Source organism: Patella vulgata, chromosome 8 (genome assembly GCF_932274485.2).
Source record: "Patella vulgata chromosome 8, xgPatVulg1.2, whole genome shotgun sequence".
NCBI classification, from domain to species: Eukaryota; Metazoa; Mollusca; class Gastropoda; family Patellidae; genus Patella; species Patella vulgata.
This window is the reverse complement of record NC_065886.2, coordinates 40,813,683-40,832,098: the sequence shown is the minus strand read 5'-3', so window position 1 is coordinate 40,832,098 and position 18,416 is coordinate 40,813,683. Positions and strand designations below refer to the sequence as shown.

The following is an 18,416-nucleotide window of genomic DNA, read 5'->3' as shown; positions in this document are numbered from 1 at the left end:
CTCTGACCGAGCCTTTAACTTTTTACATGCCGACGTCGGACGTTTTAGTTCAAGAACATTCCGGAACTCGACAATCAAGAGTTAACAACACTGGCACCTGTTTTTTATTTAGAATTAGAGGTGAGCACGAACAGTATTTAAACAGGTTATAAAGATAATAACCAAGTCGAATGCAACAAAACATGATTTTATTAATTCTTAAATTTCAATAATTACATTATCCTCGTTTACTACCGTAATATGAATTACTGTCGAGCGTCGATAGTAATCGAGGATGGAATACACCTTAAAGAAAATTATGACTTACAGAACCTAACAAATGTATGGTCATAAACAAATTCACAGATCAAATATATGGTTATGCATTTGGTTATAAACATATTCACTGATTAATTATATAGTTTTAAGCCTATTTTATAGATCAAATGTATGGTTTAAAACATATTCACTGATCAAATGATTATAGTTATAAACAAATTCACTGATTAATTTTATAGTATAAACAAATTCACAGATCAATTGTATGGTAAAACAAATTCACTGATCAAATGCATGAATACGTGTATAAACAAATTTACAGATCAAATTTACAGTAAAATGTATGTCATACCGGAACGTATTAATTATATGTCCATGTCATCCAAAAGTAATTAATAAACATATCGATACTGAACTTGTGATATATACAATGTAGTAACACCCACGGATCTTATAATATAGTACATCTATCTACGATCTTATGATATAGAGTAACATCCACGGATTTTATGATATATAGCAACAGCCACATCTTATGATCTATAGCAACACCCATGGATCTTACGATATTTAGTAACATCAATGGATCTTATCACATATAGTAACACGCATGGATCTTATGATATTTAGTAACATCCATGGATCATATATAGCCAGAGACACACATGAATCTTAAACGCTGCTCTCTTTTTACCTATTAAATAACTTGTTGAATAAGATGCATTATTCATTTATCCACAATAAATAATATAAATAATTAATAAATAAATACTGGAAATTGGCCATTACAAATTTCTTTCATTATCAAAAAGAACAAAAATCGATTAAAGGCGGAACTTTATCCTCGTGTCCCAGCTTGGCCTTAATTCAGAAGATTGATATGCAAAAAAACCGGGTGTCATTGACAGGTATATAGACAAAGTTTTGACACACAGTTTAATACAATAATGACGTCAAATCCTATATAAATATAAACAGGTAACAGTAATAAACAAGCTAGAAATAGAACGCAATCGATTATTTTTTCTCGTCTTCAATTCATCTGTTAACAACTTCAGAATTTCACATAAACCATTCACAGAAATAATATTGTTGACGTCATTGCACTACATATTGCACGTTCTTTGAGTATTTTGGATGTCAGATTTTCCAGACAACTCATTTTACAACCCATATCCCAAAATACATCTGTTATTTTATTTACAGCGACCTGGTTGGTAGTCCTAGCTCAAACATTAATCACTTACATGTTGCACTCGAAACGTTGCACTTTTCTGGAAAGTTCGTTCGTATCTGCCTGCCATTCACAGACTTTTCTCTGAGAGTTCGTCTGATTCTTGAATTTTATCATAACTGGCTGCGTTGCTTGCGATCGTTCTTGTCGAATTTGTATTTCCGGAAAAAGACATTTCACTCTTATGGGCGTATATGTATCTTTTTTTTCGGAAGCAACGAATGGCAGCAATGAAGGCCTGTCTGTAATTACGATTGAAGAAACAGTATGTAATGGGATTACAACATGAGGATACGTATGACAACAAATGAATGAGGGATTTCGCCAAACCGCTTACATGGCGTCGGACGCCCTCTTTATCAAAGATTAACCACGTGTAAAGAATGTAAATCGGCGCCCAACAGATGAAGAATTCAAGAACAATGGCGAATAACATTTTAATCAGCCTTTTCTTTACTGCACGGTTCCTTACACTATTTGACTGTCTTAATGCTCGTTGCTGTTCAAATCGGCGAAACGGTCGACTTCCGGTTGACTGGATATTCATTGGATATTCCGCTTCGTTCATTACAGAAATAGCAGGCTGACCTGTTCCATTACTATTGTGGTTGTATTCAGCCCGATTGCTTCGTTTCTCTGCAATTAAATAAATAATGAATACAGAGAATGAATGGATAATTATAGCCGACATGAAGCCGACCAGTAAATCAGATGTGTCACCGTCAATAAGCAAACATTCGGTCGACACAGTTCTCTTTCTACAACCCCATAATCTTATAAGTATATTCTAAAAAGACACTAACGAATATCATATTCTGTAAACCAAGATAAAAGTTCGTTAAGGTTTAAAAATAGGTCTGATCAGATACTATGCTGGATCTGTCCATAGTGATGTAGAAAGAATAAAGTCTTATTTAACTATTATCATGTCTAAGACTCAAACGTATATTTCCCGTGTACAAGTGAGCGCTGGGAATCGGTATAAGTGGAAGTCGTAGCGCCGCTGTCCGGGCACAGCTTCCCTCATAACACTGTACGGCGTATTTCGGTCTTATTAGCCCAGTCGGAGCAGAACAGTAGGACGTTAAACCCCATTTCATTTTGCATACGGCATGCAATGTGCAATTTTCCTCATAGCACACTAGCGTATGCCCGTCTTCATTAGCCCAGTCGGAGTAGGACGTTAAACCTAACGTGAGGGATTGGCCTAAGAAACGGTCTGTTACGGCGATTTCTTGGCGTGCAATGCATGGAACTGTGGGTAAACCACTAAAAAGGGTCATCGCTGTTTGATTAACCAATGTCTGACGTCAAAGGCTCAAAAGTCGCTCGTTCGTACGACCCCTGACGTGACCTTCCACTACAACCGGTCAGGTCATCGAAAATATAAAACAAAACGAAACGAAATATAGATCTGTATTTTAATCAGATTGGTTGTAATGTAAAGACGGTTGCTCTTACGTAATTAATGTGACAGTCGATGTAATGGCTACAAGGACCAAGACCACCGATCTCTCAAGTTACAGATGTTATATAGGGGCAAAATGGTGGCAATAGGAGGATTTGTATTGAATAAGTTTGTGTTCGAAACGTACATTCCTCGTATGATAAAAAAAAAAATAAAGTACTATAACCATACCTTGTTCTGATTGATATTCAAGTTTCATGCCGACCCACAATATATAACTTATCATTCCATAGGCGAACGACATAATAATAACTGGCACCACCAGAAGCATACAATCTAGGAAGATGGTGTAAAACTTCTCCCATTCTATACTAGCCCAATCCTCTTGACATCTGTAGATACCATAACCCGGAGTCTTCAGTCGCTGGTAGGCAGCTATTGGCCACATCAAAGCAAACGCAAGAACCCAACAAACGACGATGACTTTATAGGAGTGGGACAAGGTCTGCCATTGTCTAGAACGTAATGGTCGACAAATGGCGAAGTATCTCTCTAGACTGATGGCCACCAAGGTAAAACAACTGACTGCTACAGAAACACCTGAAATGGAGAAAATGTTGAACCATTATTACTCAGAAACACAAACATAACACGATGGGGTTGTCTGGCAACAAATATACGCCCATTAGCAGATTTCTGAAAATTGATAAGGAGTTTTTCTGTTAGGTTTCGTTGACAGGGGCATTAACTGTGGATAACAGTTCTGTGTGAATCTTTTTAGTGACAACAAGCTGTCTCGTCCACGTAAAAGAACCTTTGGCAGTTGGAACATTCTCCCATAGCACTCTGAATGGCGTATACCCTTGTTTATTAACCCGATTGTTGAAGAATACCACATTTCATTTCGTACATTGTAAAGAACACTGATTTTGAAAAGGATTGTTTCACAATTACCAAGTACTATTTTAAAAAACAAGTTTTGAGATGGGAGTTGTAAACGTTAATTCAAAATATAGTTTTGTCCAAATCGTCGAAATTTCTATATGGCATTAATTCTAACTATAATTTACAAAAATATAAATTGTTTTATTTCCCTTCTGCAATACTTCCTTTTTGATATTCGCCACTTAATGGATGAAATCAAGAAGTAAAAAGTAGTTCCGTATATTTGCATGTTACGTGTGATTTGACCAATAAAGATTTCAACCTATTCCTTAATATCCCGAACTGCGGGTCGTGGGAAGAGACCATTAAGAAAACTATCAGTATTTGAGTAATTGAGAGCGTAGGAAAGAAATGCATGATATGAACCCTGTTAATGTATTAAATAATTGTAAATGTTAGAGGTGAAGGATCAGAAAAGGACCAGTAGACAAATGGGATATCATGATAGGCCATGCTCTGGGCGCTTAATTGCAGCTGTTCTTGCAGTATTACGCTTTCACTTTATCAACACATATAACTATTTAAAAGGCGCGCTTTGTCAAAGTTATGTATGGAATTAAACCCTTCGGTTATTACGAGACTAACACACTATTACGTTTTCTAAGATCAACTGGGCAATATTAAGGAGGGTTAAATATGGTGTCTTCATCTACGCTACATCAAATTCCAACTGTCAAGTTTTCTTTTACCGGTACTCAAATATGTGCAAGCCTGGACCTCCGGTTTGACCCATTCGGACGCCTATGTATACTTTCTTTGCGCCGCCCTCCACTCGCGCTAACCCTGACAAGTTGGGACTGGGGCTTGGAAAATATTATCTGAAAAGCATGGAAATCGGTAAACAAATAATATTCCATACATTGTATCCACAACTTCAGATTTTAATCACAAATTCAAGTTTTATCAGGCAATGTTACACTACCCCCCAACAACAAACTAATCCTATACCTAAAATCACCTTATGGTCCCCGGTCTTTTTTCCGTTATTTTGTAAAGATGCATTATAAAATTGGCTAATGTTAGATACAGCAAACTGTCTGAGGCTAAAGCTAGTCAATTAGCCAAGCACCCACAAGGTTCTATAAAATTCTTTAAACGAGCTTAGTAAAAGATATTGGTGGATGCTAAGTGAAAAATCGTTTAAGACCATTAATACCTCAGTTTCTTAATTGGATTCCCGTGGGCATTTTATGTGCAGTAAATATTTTCAATATGTGACATGTTTATGACATTTAGAAGCTATGTAGGCCGTATTGATTTAGGGACAGGGGTTAATGGTGTCTTTTTCTTGTGGTAAGAATACCTCCATTATTCACCAAATAGATCATTCGCTGTTGCACTTAAATAGGATCAACGGTTGTTAATTCCCTATATTGTTACACATGTCAATATCAAGCACCATATTCATAATATTATTTAAAGGTATTAAAATGTTTCAATTGGCATCGATATTGCACAGTAATGCCAACTAAAGGATTTGTAACAAGCCAATAATCATGTAGACTCCTTTTCCATTAAGTCAATTTGTTATAAATATTCACATTTTTTTCTAAATCAAGAATCTTGTGTGTATAATCTCTATGATAATCAGATAACTACGCAAAATATCAATACCATCTTCGAAAGAAGGGGGTTAATCATTTGTCGGTATTTACTGATTGTAAACATAAAATACTAATTACGTTAAACGATGTGTAAGCTTATTAAAGGCACACTAATACTTTTAAGTGATGTTAACACTAACAAGATAATCATAGGAGCAAGACTGATCTCTTGGAATATACTGACGCAGTGAAGAAGAACCATTAACAACTTTGCAGTGAAACGTGGGAATGAAAATTCGGGACCGACGTTTAGCCAGAATTGGCACGCAGTCCCGGTCGAACAGTGTCAGTACTGGTGAACCCACATGGACCCCTCACAGCAGCGGCAGTACGTACGGTAAGTTGGCACTATAAACTCATACAGATGTTACCGGATAACGTGCCGGTCTAGTGATGCGTTGCCGTCCATATGCAATTACTGGTACTTTTATTTCTTATATCAGTATAAAATTCTCAATAAAACCACGACATGACTTATCTATTCATAAATTTGGACATTACCTATTTTTACAACAGCCATAATAAACAATATTAATTGAACCAATATATAACCAAGCGTGAAATTGTTAGATATTTGGATGGTTTTGGTTATTTATGGGTTTATCGACCAGGATGTCCGGAGTAGCATCAAATCCTAAACATATTGTCTGACCATTGTGTTAAACCAACTAGAAAATTATTTTCCACTCAATATTTAGATACCAATAATAAGCACTTCAAAATTGTGCCAATTGGGCAATTTTTTAAGTATTTTGTTTACCTGGAATGAGCAAGATATTTTTTCTAAAGAATCTGACAGTTTTTACCGTTATCAAAATTGTTTTATATATCTTGAAATGCTTTTAGAAATACAAAAAGACATGAATTTAACTGTATTGATTATATCATAAGGTTAAATACTTAATATTACTAGAGACTTTACGGGACATCACGTGTTTGCTAACCAAAGGACAAAATACTTACTGCGCTGCTGAGGAGTACGAAATGAAGTCAATATTGGTTAAATAATGTCATCATGTTGAAGAAATCTGTACTATTATAAGGTTTATTAAAAATCAATGTCTCGGTTTATTAGCCTCAAAATATCTGACTTAATTACTTATGTCGTTATTTTATATCTCAATTTCATGCTTCATTAGTCAGAATGGTGCTTACAGATTTTATCAGTTTTTATCTTCTAATTCTTTGCTATAAGATATTAAAATGATCACAGACGTGGAAAGTAAAGGGTTGACCCAAAATCTGCATAATAGTTATTCTCGTGTCTATTTTCAGTGTCACAGCGAAGGCACAGATTCCAATCCTTGTGTTAGCCTAGATAGTATCTCGAGTTTTTTTTAGAGTGGATTCCACTTGTCAGTTTTGAAGATGGATGGGGGCGGGGCTGGCAAGGAAATATGTCTAGTCTTTCGGATGGGACGATAAATATGTCTCCTGTGTACACGTTACCATGCAGGTAAAACAACCCTTGATAGTTGGAATTTGAAATAAGCTGCCCGGGAATTGTTGGCAATATCGCTTAGGTTAAAGCGGACTTTAAATAAAGCTATTCACACAGACACTGATGTTCGGGCAAAATGCCCATACGACTTCATTGGCATGGTTGCTACGTAGGGCGTTAAAGAACGTTTCATTTCATTTGTCTATTTTCAGGCCGACTGCGAAGAAGATGGGCCCGGGTGGAAACACTTTATCTACCGTGCAATTCTAATCTTTGTGGTGTCTAACATAGGCGTGAGAAAATTCCTGACACAACCACCCCAAGCCTCCCGCCCTCAGTCGGATTGATAGTTGTTAGGATAAGCACGTGACTAACACAGATTTGAAGGTCCCGCTGTGTGATTACTGCGGTTATCAATTAAATCAAATGAAATTCAGCTCCAATCAAACACTATCTAACCCGTTGGACCCACATTGGGTTTGACGACATGTGCATGTCATTCCAGCAATCACTTAGTCCCATGTTAGTCGATTAGGTTGTCTCACTGGGATCACGGGGTGAAAGGTGGGAGTGTCGTCTTCAGATTTTCGCCGTCATACACCACAGATAAGGTAACACTAAGATGGAAAATCTCAAGAAAATCTCAGCCCAAACAGGAATGAACACACGGGACCACCTGCTCAGTGTGCCAGCCCGATACGCACCGAACCACCATGACTCAATATCTCTAGAAGCCGAAGGTAATTTTAAGAAGACGAGTGAATTAAAATCTCTAATAATTTTAAGAAGATGAGTATGAGTGAATTAAAATCTCTAATAATTTTAAGAATAGGAGTTAATTAAATTGTTTACTATTGTTAAGAAGATGCGTGAATTAAAGTCTCTACGAATTTTAAGACGAGTGAATTAAATTATCTACTAATTTTAAGAATGAATAAAGTTCACTTAAGAAGATGCAAGAGCTAAATCTGCCTATTGCAGTTCTTTCTTTAGGCATGAAATGTTATCTAAATTAGACCTTAACTAACTTATCCAGACCATAATCAACCCCCGATGCCATCGCTAGCCGATGATGTTTAGCAGATTGGAATACATTGTTTGAAAAATAATTAAACGTAAAAATGGATAATTATGACTTTTTTTTTATCGTACCGACTTTAGTAATTATGATTGAGGCTAGATTAAAATTCAAAAGCTAATATCTCGGTTCAGAGTGGAGCAATTTGTTAACTATTATAGCGACAACTGTCAACTCTTTACTGATCTCCCATAATACCCCTTTACGAAGATGAGTGAAATACCTTCTCTACTAATTTTAAGAATAAATAAAATTCACTATAATTTAAGAAGATGAGTGACTTAAATTCTCTACAATTTTTAATAAGATGAGTGAATTAAATTCTCTACTAATTTTAAGAATTAATTAAATTATGTAGTATTTTAATAAAATAAGTGAATTAAATTATCTACTATTTTTAAGAAGATGCCTAAATTAAAAGTCTCTACTAATTTTAAGAAAATGGGTGATTTAAATTTTATTTGATTTCTATCTATGCATTGATTCCGTGGTTTGTGCGATAACAAAAGCTTGAATGATTCATTCGATTGAATTCAGTGGGAATCGGGCTTATCCGTAGTTGTACAATAAAAAAAAACAATAACAGTTTGCTGTCATTTGTGCTGAACGGATTGTAAGAGTGCAAGCAATATACTACATTTAATTAGTTAAAAAATATTTACATAATAATTATAAAGATAGAACATATGTATTGGTTCTGGAAACCAGCTGAAGCTTATAAAAATTCGCAAGAAATTATTTACAAAATATATGTACATTGTTTAAAATTTATAGTCATGAATTATATTATCGATACCCTCAATGGTATAATAATTGATCGAAGTTAAATAATAATGATTTGATATACGGAAGGTAATTAGGTTAGCCATACGATTAGCAAATCAAGTGATGGTAATGGAAGTCGGAGGGGTGTCGTAAAATGTCAATAGCTACTGATTCTCAGTCTTCCCCTCGTAATGTCTCTGGTTCTTTGCCTCCTAAATTTGATGAAGTCTTTCTAGCCTGGAAATGGGGACTTGACAGTAGTGCATGAAGGGGCGGGGGAGTTGGCAAGGTCCTAAAGCGTACTTGTTGGCGTGCTAGTAAACGAACCATTGATGAAGAATAGCCAGAAACAACTGTCCGGGCTAAATATCCCTCATGGCACACTATACAGTACTATAATATTATTGTATGCTCGTATTCAGTAGAGTGGCCGAAGCAGCGAAGTAGGACAATATTTTATTCCCAAAATGCAAAATTGGTTATTTTCCAGAAGCACCTCAGTAATTTCATTTTCTAATTTAGTAGGCTGCTCGGGTTAACAGATTTGTGAAAGTATTACGAAACTTGGCAAATATTGGTTTGCTCCAACTAATGAATTCCCTTCATTATTTATTTCTGAAAGAAAAATTGACATAACAATTTAATAACGACCACGCTTTGATGTAAGTGAAATTGTTTGAAGGATGTATTGCATTCTACTGCAAATCAGCTGTACTGATGCGATACCCATTAGTACACGTTAAGTGAATTGAAATTGGATTTAACGCCCTATATTTCTTCGCAATCCGGACCAATAAATTGAAAATGGATTTAACATCCTGCTTTTATATGCCAACATGGCCAATGAAATGCAATGGGGTTTAACGTCCTACATTTCTGCCTTAATCGGGACAATAAAAACGAGCATCTAGTGTGCTATGAAGGAATGATTTCAAAGTAATATCCCAGGACACTTTATGGGTCCATTGACTTCAAAGAAATTAATAATAGTTTGACACATGGGGATTGTAAACGAGTTACTATTTTATAATAAAAACTTCAGTATTGCCAACAAAACAAAGGGATAAGTTTAAAGCTTGCGCACCATTATAGGATTTTATTGTGATGATTTTATGAGAGTTTTTGTCCTTAGGATTTCTAATTATTACTCAACATACAAACTTGGCAAAAACTAATAAAGTAAATATTCATGTCGATTTTAAATAGCGTATTGAAGGGACACTCCAACATCTCACGGGTGGGTAACGTGTGTAAATCTGAAATAGTCATGCCATTTGGTCTAAAAGTTGAAGCTCAAAATATTGATGCCTGACTTGATAATCACGGCGACCGCATGTAGCGACTACAGGACAAAAATGCAAGGGTGCCAATGACGTAAGGAGTGCTTCCAATAGACTAAACTGCGATTAAACGACCGCTTTAAATAGATTCGTACAGCATGGGGTGGTTTCCTTGCGATAAAAATGTTTTGAGAGGGATTTGAAGCAAACCCGAGATAGATAGTTCCAATATGTTTTTAGTTCACCTGTATCATCAAATCACACAGTTTCTACGCGGTATAGCATCTTTAAAAGATTAATAATTTTTTAGTTCAGCCGGTTATATCCCCAGAAACCACGTGAAAAATAATCCAGATTTTTTGGGGGGCCGAGTAACCGTAAACACAGTTGTACTTTATTTTTTGACCTAAATTGTTTCTATAACCACGATGTTACGAAAATTGACAAAGTTCTAGAAGAGGTTTAATCATGGAGCATTAAATGCACAGCGAACAATAAGGTAATTGTAAAAGAAACTATTTAATAATGCCATGTCAAAAACTTAAATTTATATCGAAAGGAACAGAACTAGCTGTTGAGCAATGAAAATTATATTTTTCCGGGGGTGTTATTTAAAACTTCTAAAATGCTGTAATACGTTATTACAATCTGGCTAATTGAGTAGGACCCTGGCTCGCTAGCTTGGAGGTCGCGGGTTTGCTCCCCGTGTTAGCCGAGAAAGTTCATCGGCTTTTTTCCGGCGTTGTTTCCCCTTGTCAGTGATGCAGGACGGCTGACAAGGACAGATGTCTAGTCGTTCGAATGGTTACAAAAAAACAAGGTCACGTGTACTCAGTGGCGTGCACATAAAATAGGAAATGAAATGAAATGGGTTTTAACGTCCTACTGTTTTGCTTCGAACTGGGCTAATGAAGACGGGCATATGGCATACAATGTGCTATGAGGGAAATTTTGCTCGGACAGCGGCACTACGGCCTTCTCTTATATCGAATTCCAACTGTCAAGGGATATTTTACGTGCACGCCATTGTGTACACGGGACCCCGGGTTTTCGTACAATCCGAACGACTAGATAGCTGTCCTTGTCAGGCCCTCCGTCCTGCATCACGCTTGGGGAACCAGGTCTGAAAATCTGGATGAACATTCTCGGCCAATTAATGCAGGTTTCGAACACCCGAGCTCCAGGCTACCGAGCCAGCGTCTTACCCACTTAGCCACCGTGACCCCCGTGCACGTAAAAAAAAATCCCGTGGCAGTTGGAATTCGATATAAGAGTAAGGAGTAGCGCTATCTGCGCAAAAATTTTCCCATAGCACGCTGCATGGTGTATGCCCGTCTTCATTAGCCCAGTCGGAGCAGAACAATAGGATGTTAAAATCCCATTGCATTTCGTTTTATTATTGAATTCTACTCTATTCCAATTACATTGCTTTATTCTTCTTTTTTTTTTGCATTTGAAGTCAAAATATTTATATAATTTAAATTTACCTGATAGAATTTGTTTTCAGGATTTAATGGGAAGTATTAACTGATATAAAATATTAAATATTATGTATAGAAGTGTGGGACTTCAGGAACTGTAATCAAAGGATTGAGAGTTAATTCAATTATAATTTCACTAATTTTCCCAGTGCCACTTGGTTGTAGATTGTTTAACTTATCCATACTTTCATAACGGGGTGGGGGCGGATATGCCACCGAAATGAAATAGGGTTGAACGTACTACTTGTCTGCAACAACTTGGCTAATGATACAGACGGCCATACGCTATGCAGTGTTTGCTATGATGGACATTTTGCCCGGACAGCTGTGTTTTTGCCAAATTTCCATCGAAATTCAATGGGGTTTTTTTTACGCGCACACTAATATTTACGCGGGAGTTCGTCCCAATCACACGACCAGATTCTGTTCCTTATCAGGCCATCCATTCTTCACAACCAATCAGCGTTGATGTTTCAAGTGGGTATTTGGAAATACAACTTTTGCTTTGTCGTCGCTGCGAATGTTTACTCATAGTTCCGCGCAACAGACGCCAATAACTCGCCAGAACAGACAATTTAATTGGCCAATCCCTCAAATTAACCAGAATGCGCATAATATAATAACTCTTAAAGATCCTAGTGAAGTGAAGGCAAGTAAAACGAAAACTATAAAAAACGAAACGAGATATCTGTATTGGATACCACAGATTGAATACATTACAAATTTCCGATGAAATTTCTCAGACAACACTGGGAACGAACACGGGACCTCTTGGTTATTGATGCAGTGCCTTAAACACCAAGACACCATTGCTATTCCACTAATAGCTGATCTAAGAATTCTAAACTTAAATAATTAAATGAAAAAATAAGCATACCCTGTCCCGTGTACTGTGATATAAAATCATGCATTTTTTTGTAAATGCTTTTAGTTAAACGAAACGCCGAGGGGCATTAGACAGAATACACCATGTTACTTAGTATTATACGCGCTAATAACCCAATTTCCTGTTATTTCTCAGGCTCGCCATTTTACAGTTCCCAGTGGCATCGTCAAAGTAAAGGCCATTACATCAACGATATTCGTTAATTAGCTAACTTTATACTGGTAGTGAGAAAATTAATTAGTAGATTTTTTACAGGTCTACCCGAGGGACAAATTTTAAAAGGTTGAAATCAATTCGAGATAATAGTTTCTCTTCCGATTTTCAGATTGCGATATGCAAAGTGTTACCGTTTACTGTGGCCTATTAATGGTGTTTTCTTGTACATGTGTTCAAAGGAACAGCAAACGTTCTTAGCTATACGGCGGTCCTTAACCGAAACCAAATTTGGTGTAATGTCTTACTTTTATCCACCAGACTAGGGCCCTTCGGGACTAACATATGGTTCAATTTTATTTCAATAATTTGCTTGAGCGTAGGGGTCTTTAGGAGTGGGAGAAAACCGAGGGACATGGAGAAAACCCATGAGGCTGAACAGGCGACCGTACTCCTTGTCACGTACAATCGGAGAATCGAAACCACGCCAGTTGACCTAATACGCGCACGCTCTACCCCACCCCCCGCCCTTTATGCACCTTCCGGTCTACTAAAGAAGGGAATACGTCATGCGTTGTTCGCTAACCTGGAGATCCCGTATTCAACCACTACGTTGGCCGAAAACGTTCATTGGAATTTTCCGGAGTGCCCCCCCCCCCTCTTGTCAGTGGCGCGGGACCAGAGGGCCTGTCTAGGGACAGCGTAGGGTCGTTCGGATAGGGCGATATGGTCGTAGCGCCACTGTCTGGGCAAAATTTCCATCATAGTACATTGTATGCCTGTCTTATTGGCCCAGTCGGGGTAGGACATTAAGCCCCATTTCATAGGTCACGCAATGTGCACTGAGGGACATTTTGCTCCTTCAACGGTATTTCCACTGACTCGCCGTCGAACTCAAGCTACCTAGGGTTCTTTTACGCGCATACTGGCGTCTACACGGAACGTTGGTTTTGTCGTACCATCTGGACGACTGAATGGCGTTCCTTGTCTGGCCGCTCGTCCTTCACTGGCCCATAACGGACAAAAGGCCAGAAATACCCCAACACGCCTTAATAAATATAAAAGATAGAATTTAAGACCGTACACAATCCTACACAGGACACATTCTATGGAATACAATTACTGTTTATTAGTGAGCGACAAATTATAAATATAAAATAAGATATAATAGCATGTAAAACAATATTGTTAATGATGACCAATCAGATCCATGCCACTAATTACCTCGAAGAAGGTCCAGTTTAATTTCACAGAATTGTGTCCTTTTCAATTACTGCATGCCAAACAATATCAACAGTATTTTAAAAAAAATATAAAATGAAATATTTGTTCCAAATATTATTTGACTGGTTTCGAACCGATATCCTCCCACAGTCCTATAAAACAATATTGTTACGGAACTGTTACCGCTCTCTATGTCAGTATGCGAAAACTGTTTCGTATGTTTGCGTCACTTCCCGTTTGTTTTCAAATCTTTGTTATATATCCACCGTGGCACAAATCTCTATGTAAAAATATGGTTGGCCCATCGAGGCGTCAGGCTAATACGGATATGATCTAGAACCAAGAATAATGTATTTTTGAATAGCTTGATTTGCTTGAAATAGCCAGATGAGACACTCAATAAAGTATACAAAAATGTAACGGTGTCAGTAGCCGGTAGTTTATCTCCTCAAGTGACGTGTGTTGACTTAAACGTCCAGTAGGCTAAACTGAGATTAAACGCCTACTTAACATAGATTCGTACGGCATGGGGTAGTTTACTTGCGATAAAACTGTTTGAGGGGGATTTGAAGCAAATCTATAATGGATAAATTAGTTTGAATATCTATTTTCATAGCTCACAGTTTGTACGCATATTCTAAAAATCTAGAAACGTAAATGATTATTGGCTTTCGGAATGTGTTTAACATAAAATTGCTCGACACCAAAATTGTCCTTTAAATCCTTATTGTATTGTACATTTAAATAACGTAAATAATGGCTTGCGGAATGCGTTTAACATATACAACTGCTGGGCACCAACATTGTCCTTCGTTAAAGCTAAATAACGTAAATGATTATTTTGTGTTTAAACCAGTTCTATCACATATATGATATTGTTTGACACAAACATTGCCCTTTAAGTCCTTATTTGTTTAAATCTAAATAATGTTAAAGATTAGTGTTTTGGCACATAGAGATTTTAAACCAAGATGGGCATCACATAGAAGTTGGAAAATTTATATTTGAATAGCTTGATTTGTTTGAAATAACCAGATAAGATTTTTAAAAACCAGACAATGACTGATGGTAAATCTTCTTTTTACCCACTACCAAGTGATCAAGTCGTCCATCACTATGTCAAATAACGCATCCGCACGGTACAACGGAATTAATATAAAACAAAAATAAGTTGAACACTCAAAGAACATAAAACCTACATAAACTTCCGTGAAATAGCAGGCTAAAACATCTTATTTGGAAGCTGGAAAGTGAATAGCAAAATGTCTTCCGGCATATGTTCCACTGAATCCGACGAATGATTTGTATGTGAGCCCATTTGTTAAACATGGAATTACACTGGGCAGGTTATAAGGTATACATCTACATATGGAATACCCACAAATAGATCGTATCAAAATACATAAATTTGGACAAAAGTACAACAGCTGGTTTCTTAAGCTATGCTGAGTTCTCAAAGGAGCTGTGATACACGGTTCCCTAGAAAAAGTATTGATTCCATTTTACATGTGCAAGACATCCGACACAGATCACATACTGAATAATGGTGGTGGTTGGTTGGGGGGGGGGCGGAGCTGAAAGTAGTGGGTATAAAATAAAAGACGTGTTAGAACTTTCAGCAAGAAATAAGTATCGAATAACTGGTGAAATGTGGTAAAAGCATTATTTAATTAATAATGCGTACGATTTGCAGGGAATCTTGAAAGTGACATTAAATTAATCAATATGGGGTTTAGCGTCCTGCTGTCCTGCACCAACCGAGATAATGAATAATACGTAGGACTGTATTGACAGGACAGCTGTACTTCCGACTCCTCTTCACAAAATTCACATTGTCAGGGGTTTGTTTACGTGCAAATCAATGAGTAAACTATGGCGGCTCGATTGTTTGTCTCATTCGAACAACTAGATAATTTGTTCCGGCCAGGCCCCGTGTCCTGCAAAACTGGCAGTGACAAGGGGGAAGAAACCTGCGGTACTTACTCGACCAACACCGAGACCTGGATAGTCAGCCAGCGACTACTCACTGGCCCATGGCATGCTATATAATGTGATAGGCAAATTGTTTTACCCAATTTATAGTGCCTCTTTAACTTAGGGCTCAAAAACTACCTGCAGGGACGGCACACCAATAGACATAGCACGAATAATATCACGTAACATTTCTTGAGTAAAGGAAGATAATTTAACGTCGATTGTATATAAAGCCGTTTACAATGCCTTAATAAAAGAAAATTGTTCTCCAAGCGATAAATTGAATCTGAATATCCGGAGATGCTTGTTTGAGCTGACAAAGTTTTAAAACACTATATTTTTTGTTCTACTTGGTTGTGTTATGTGGTGGATTTATGGCTTAAAGGCAGTTATTCAACTTAATGATGGCGCATTACCAGTAAATTTACGAGCGGCAAAAACACAAGACCCCCGTGTATTTTAAGAATTAAAACCGAAGTAAATAGCAAGAAATATAATTAGTCAGTTACAATACGCCTATAAACCAATATAATTGGTGGTATGTTATTCAAACCTGGGTTGTATTTGCAGATAGGTGGGCGAATTTAAAATGGTTGCAGAATTGAAATTCTCATCACGCTACATCCCATTGTACGTGTGGTATAATATTATGTAATGTAGTTAGGCATCGATTGAGCCACAAACCCCCCAAAGTAATTACGATGCCCTCGATCAGTATTCCTGTCTCCTCAAACATCCTATTCCTACATATGTTTAGTCTGGGGAATAAGACGTTAAAATAGCTTTAAGAATAGAATTGTCGAGATAAAGGCGTTGGTTGGTCTCCACAAAACTTAAAAAAAAGTGTCAAATTCATCACAGCACAAGTGCGAATCACATCAACATTCCTCCAATTAAGTAAGAAGTTTATCGATGATTGTTGTCAGACCTTGTGACACTTCCGGTTTTATTTTCAGATGATTAGTCCCATATTGCAGACTAATACGTATATGCAATGCAATAATACATTTATAAATTCATTTGTTATGCTGTTTTAGTGAAAGTATCGGCGACAAGACGTTAGTCAATTGATTGCCATTATATCAGGATGCAGACCACCAACTGTCCCATACATTTTTGTTCCGATGAACGCTCTCTACCAATGTCTGCACACCACCTTACAATGTACTGTTCAAAAGCGTGTGTGGAATTCGACATGTAAGTTTTGAAATACACAAATAGGACATAACATACTAATAAAGAAGTAACTATCCACTGTACAAATTCATAACATATATTTGGTCAGGCAGTTATTCAGAACATGAATATACAAATCGAAAAGATCCATGTTAACGGGAAAAGTTGGAAAGAGAAAGGGGGGGGGGGGAAGAACAAAAAAGAAAAAAAGCTATAAATAGAAGGGAAACATTCAGGAATATTATTGGTGGTCTGCTTCCATCAATGACTGGATTCGTCAGTGATTATGTCCCTTTAAGTTATATCAATAATGTTGGTTTATGATCAGTTGACCTTACTGACATGTCGGTTTACCAGAATTTATGTTACCAATAATAGGAGTTAGTTAGTAGTAATCTGGTGTATTTATTGTCGACGATAAGAATTACTGGTTTGAAACTCGATCAGTTACACTCTCATTCATCTGATAATCTCTCCATTTTTACTTTTCCTCTTTCTTTTGTTGTTGAGAATACCATCAATCTCTGTGAAACTAGTGTACATTTCACGATTAACTCAGCTGTTGATTACACACATCTGACAGAGACTTTTCTTCTTCGATGATTTTAGTTTATAATAAAACAAATCTTTAAACAGTCTTATCATTTAGATTTGCTTTTTTGGAGCACACTGTATGTCGTATGTCTGTCTTCATTATCTCGATCGGTGCAGAAAGCCAGGTTATTCCCCATTTCATTCAATCATTCATTAGATTGAATTTTGTCAAACAGTTTGTGTGCCCATCATAATCAAATTTTACGATGAAAGATTCTCCATCAGATAAAACAATACCCAGTGCTGCAGTCACATATAAGGAAAATCGGGCCATGTTCAATACTAGAGGCCGTTTGTTAATTCTGCGCAAATATTAACAAGCGAGAACAGTAAGGCTAGTGTCCCCTAAATACGTATTACTGACTTTTTATAAAGCATTTAACAATCAAATTACTTATTACCTCGTTTAATCTGAGCATAAAGTCAAAAATTTCTTTCATCTGCTTATGCATAAGCAGAAAATGATCAAGACATTAGCGCGCACTAATGAAAATCCATACCACCTTTGGACATTGTACCTCAATTAGAAGCAGAGTTAGTCTGCTTCAACCCGTGTCACGAACACACAGAGCGACAGCTAGACAAACAGAAGGGGATAATTAATATTTTGAATATGATTTGTTGTCAAATTATTATTTTTTTCTTTGATACTACTGTTTCATTATGTTTTCAGTCTCAGTGTATATACTAGAGTTATTCCATCTCTGTCTGCACATAGAATTGGTTAATTTTGTAATCGTCCAAACGAAGCGAGAGAGAGAGATGGGGTTTAACGTCCACTCGACACAAACTAGGTCATTTCGGGACTAACATATGGTTTAATTTTATTTCAATAATTCGCTTGCGCGTAGGGGTCTTTAGCAGTGGGAGGACCCGGAGAAAACCCATGAGGTTGGACAGGCGACCCTACTCCTT

The 18,416-nt window shown here is 37.0% G+C and overlaps 1 protein-coding gene across 1 annotated transcript in view; it reads right to left on the bottom strand.

Moving 5' to 3' along the window:
* Positions 1–203: 203 nt before the first annotated feature.
* LOC126829816 (cholecystokinin receptor type A) overlaps positions 204–18,416 on the bottom strand; it is a 59,022-nt gene continuing 40,809 nt past the window's right edge. The window contains exons 2-3 of the mRNA XM_050559950.2: positions 3,132–3,500; positions 204–2,128 (exon numbers count right to left, since the gene is read on the bottom strand). Coding sequence (XP_050415907.1) covers positions 1,563–2,128; positions 3,132–3,500 — 935 coding nt within the window. The 3' untranslated portion in view covers positions 204–1,562. The remainder of the gene's footprint in view (positions 2,129–3,131; positions 3,501–18,416) is intronic.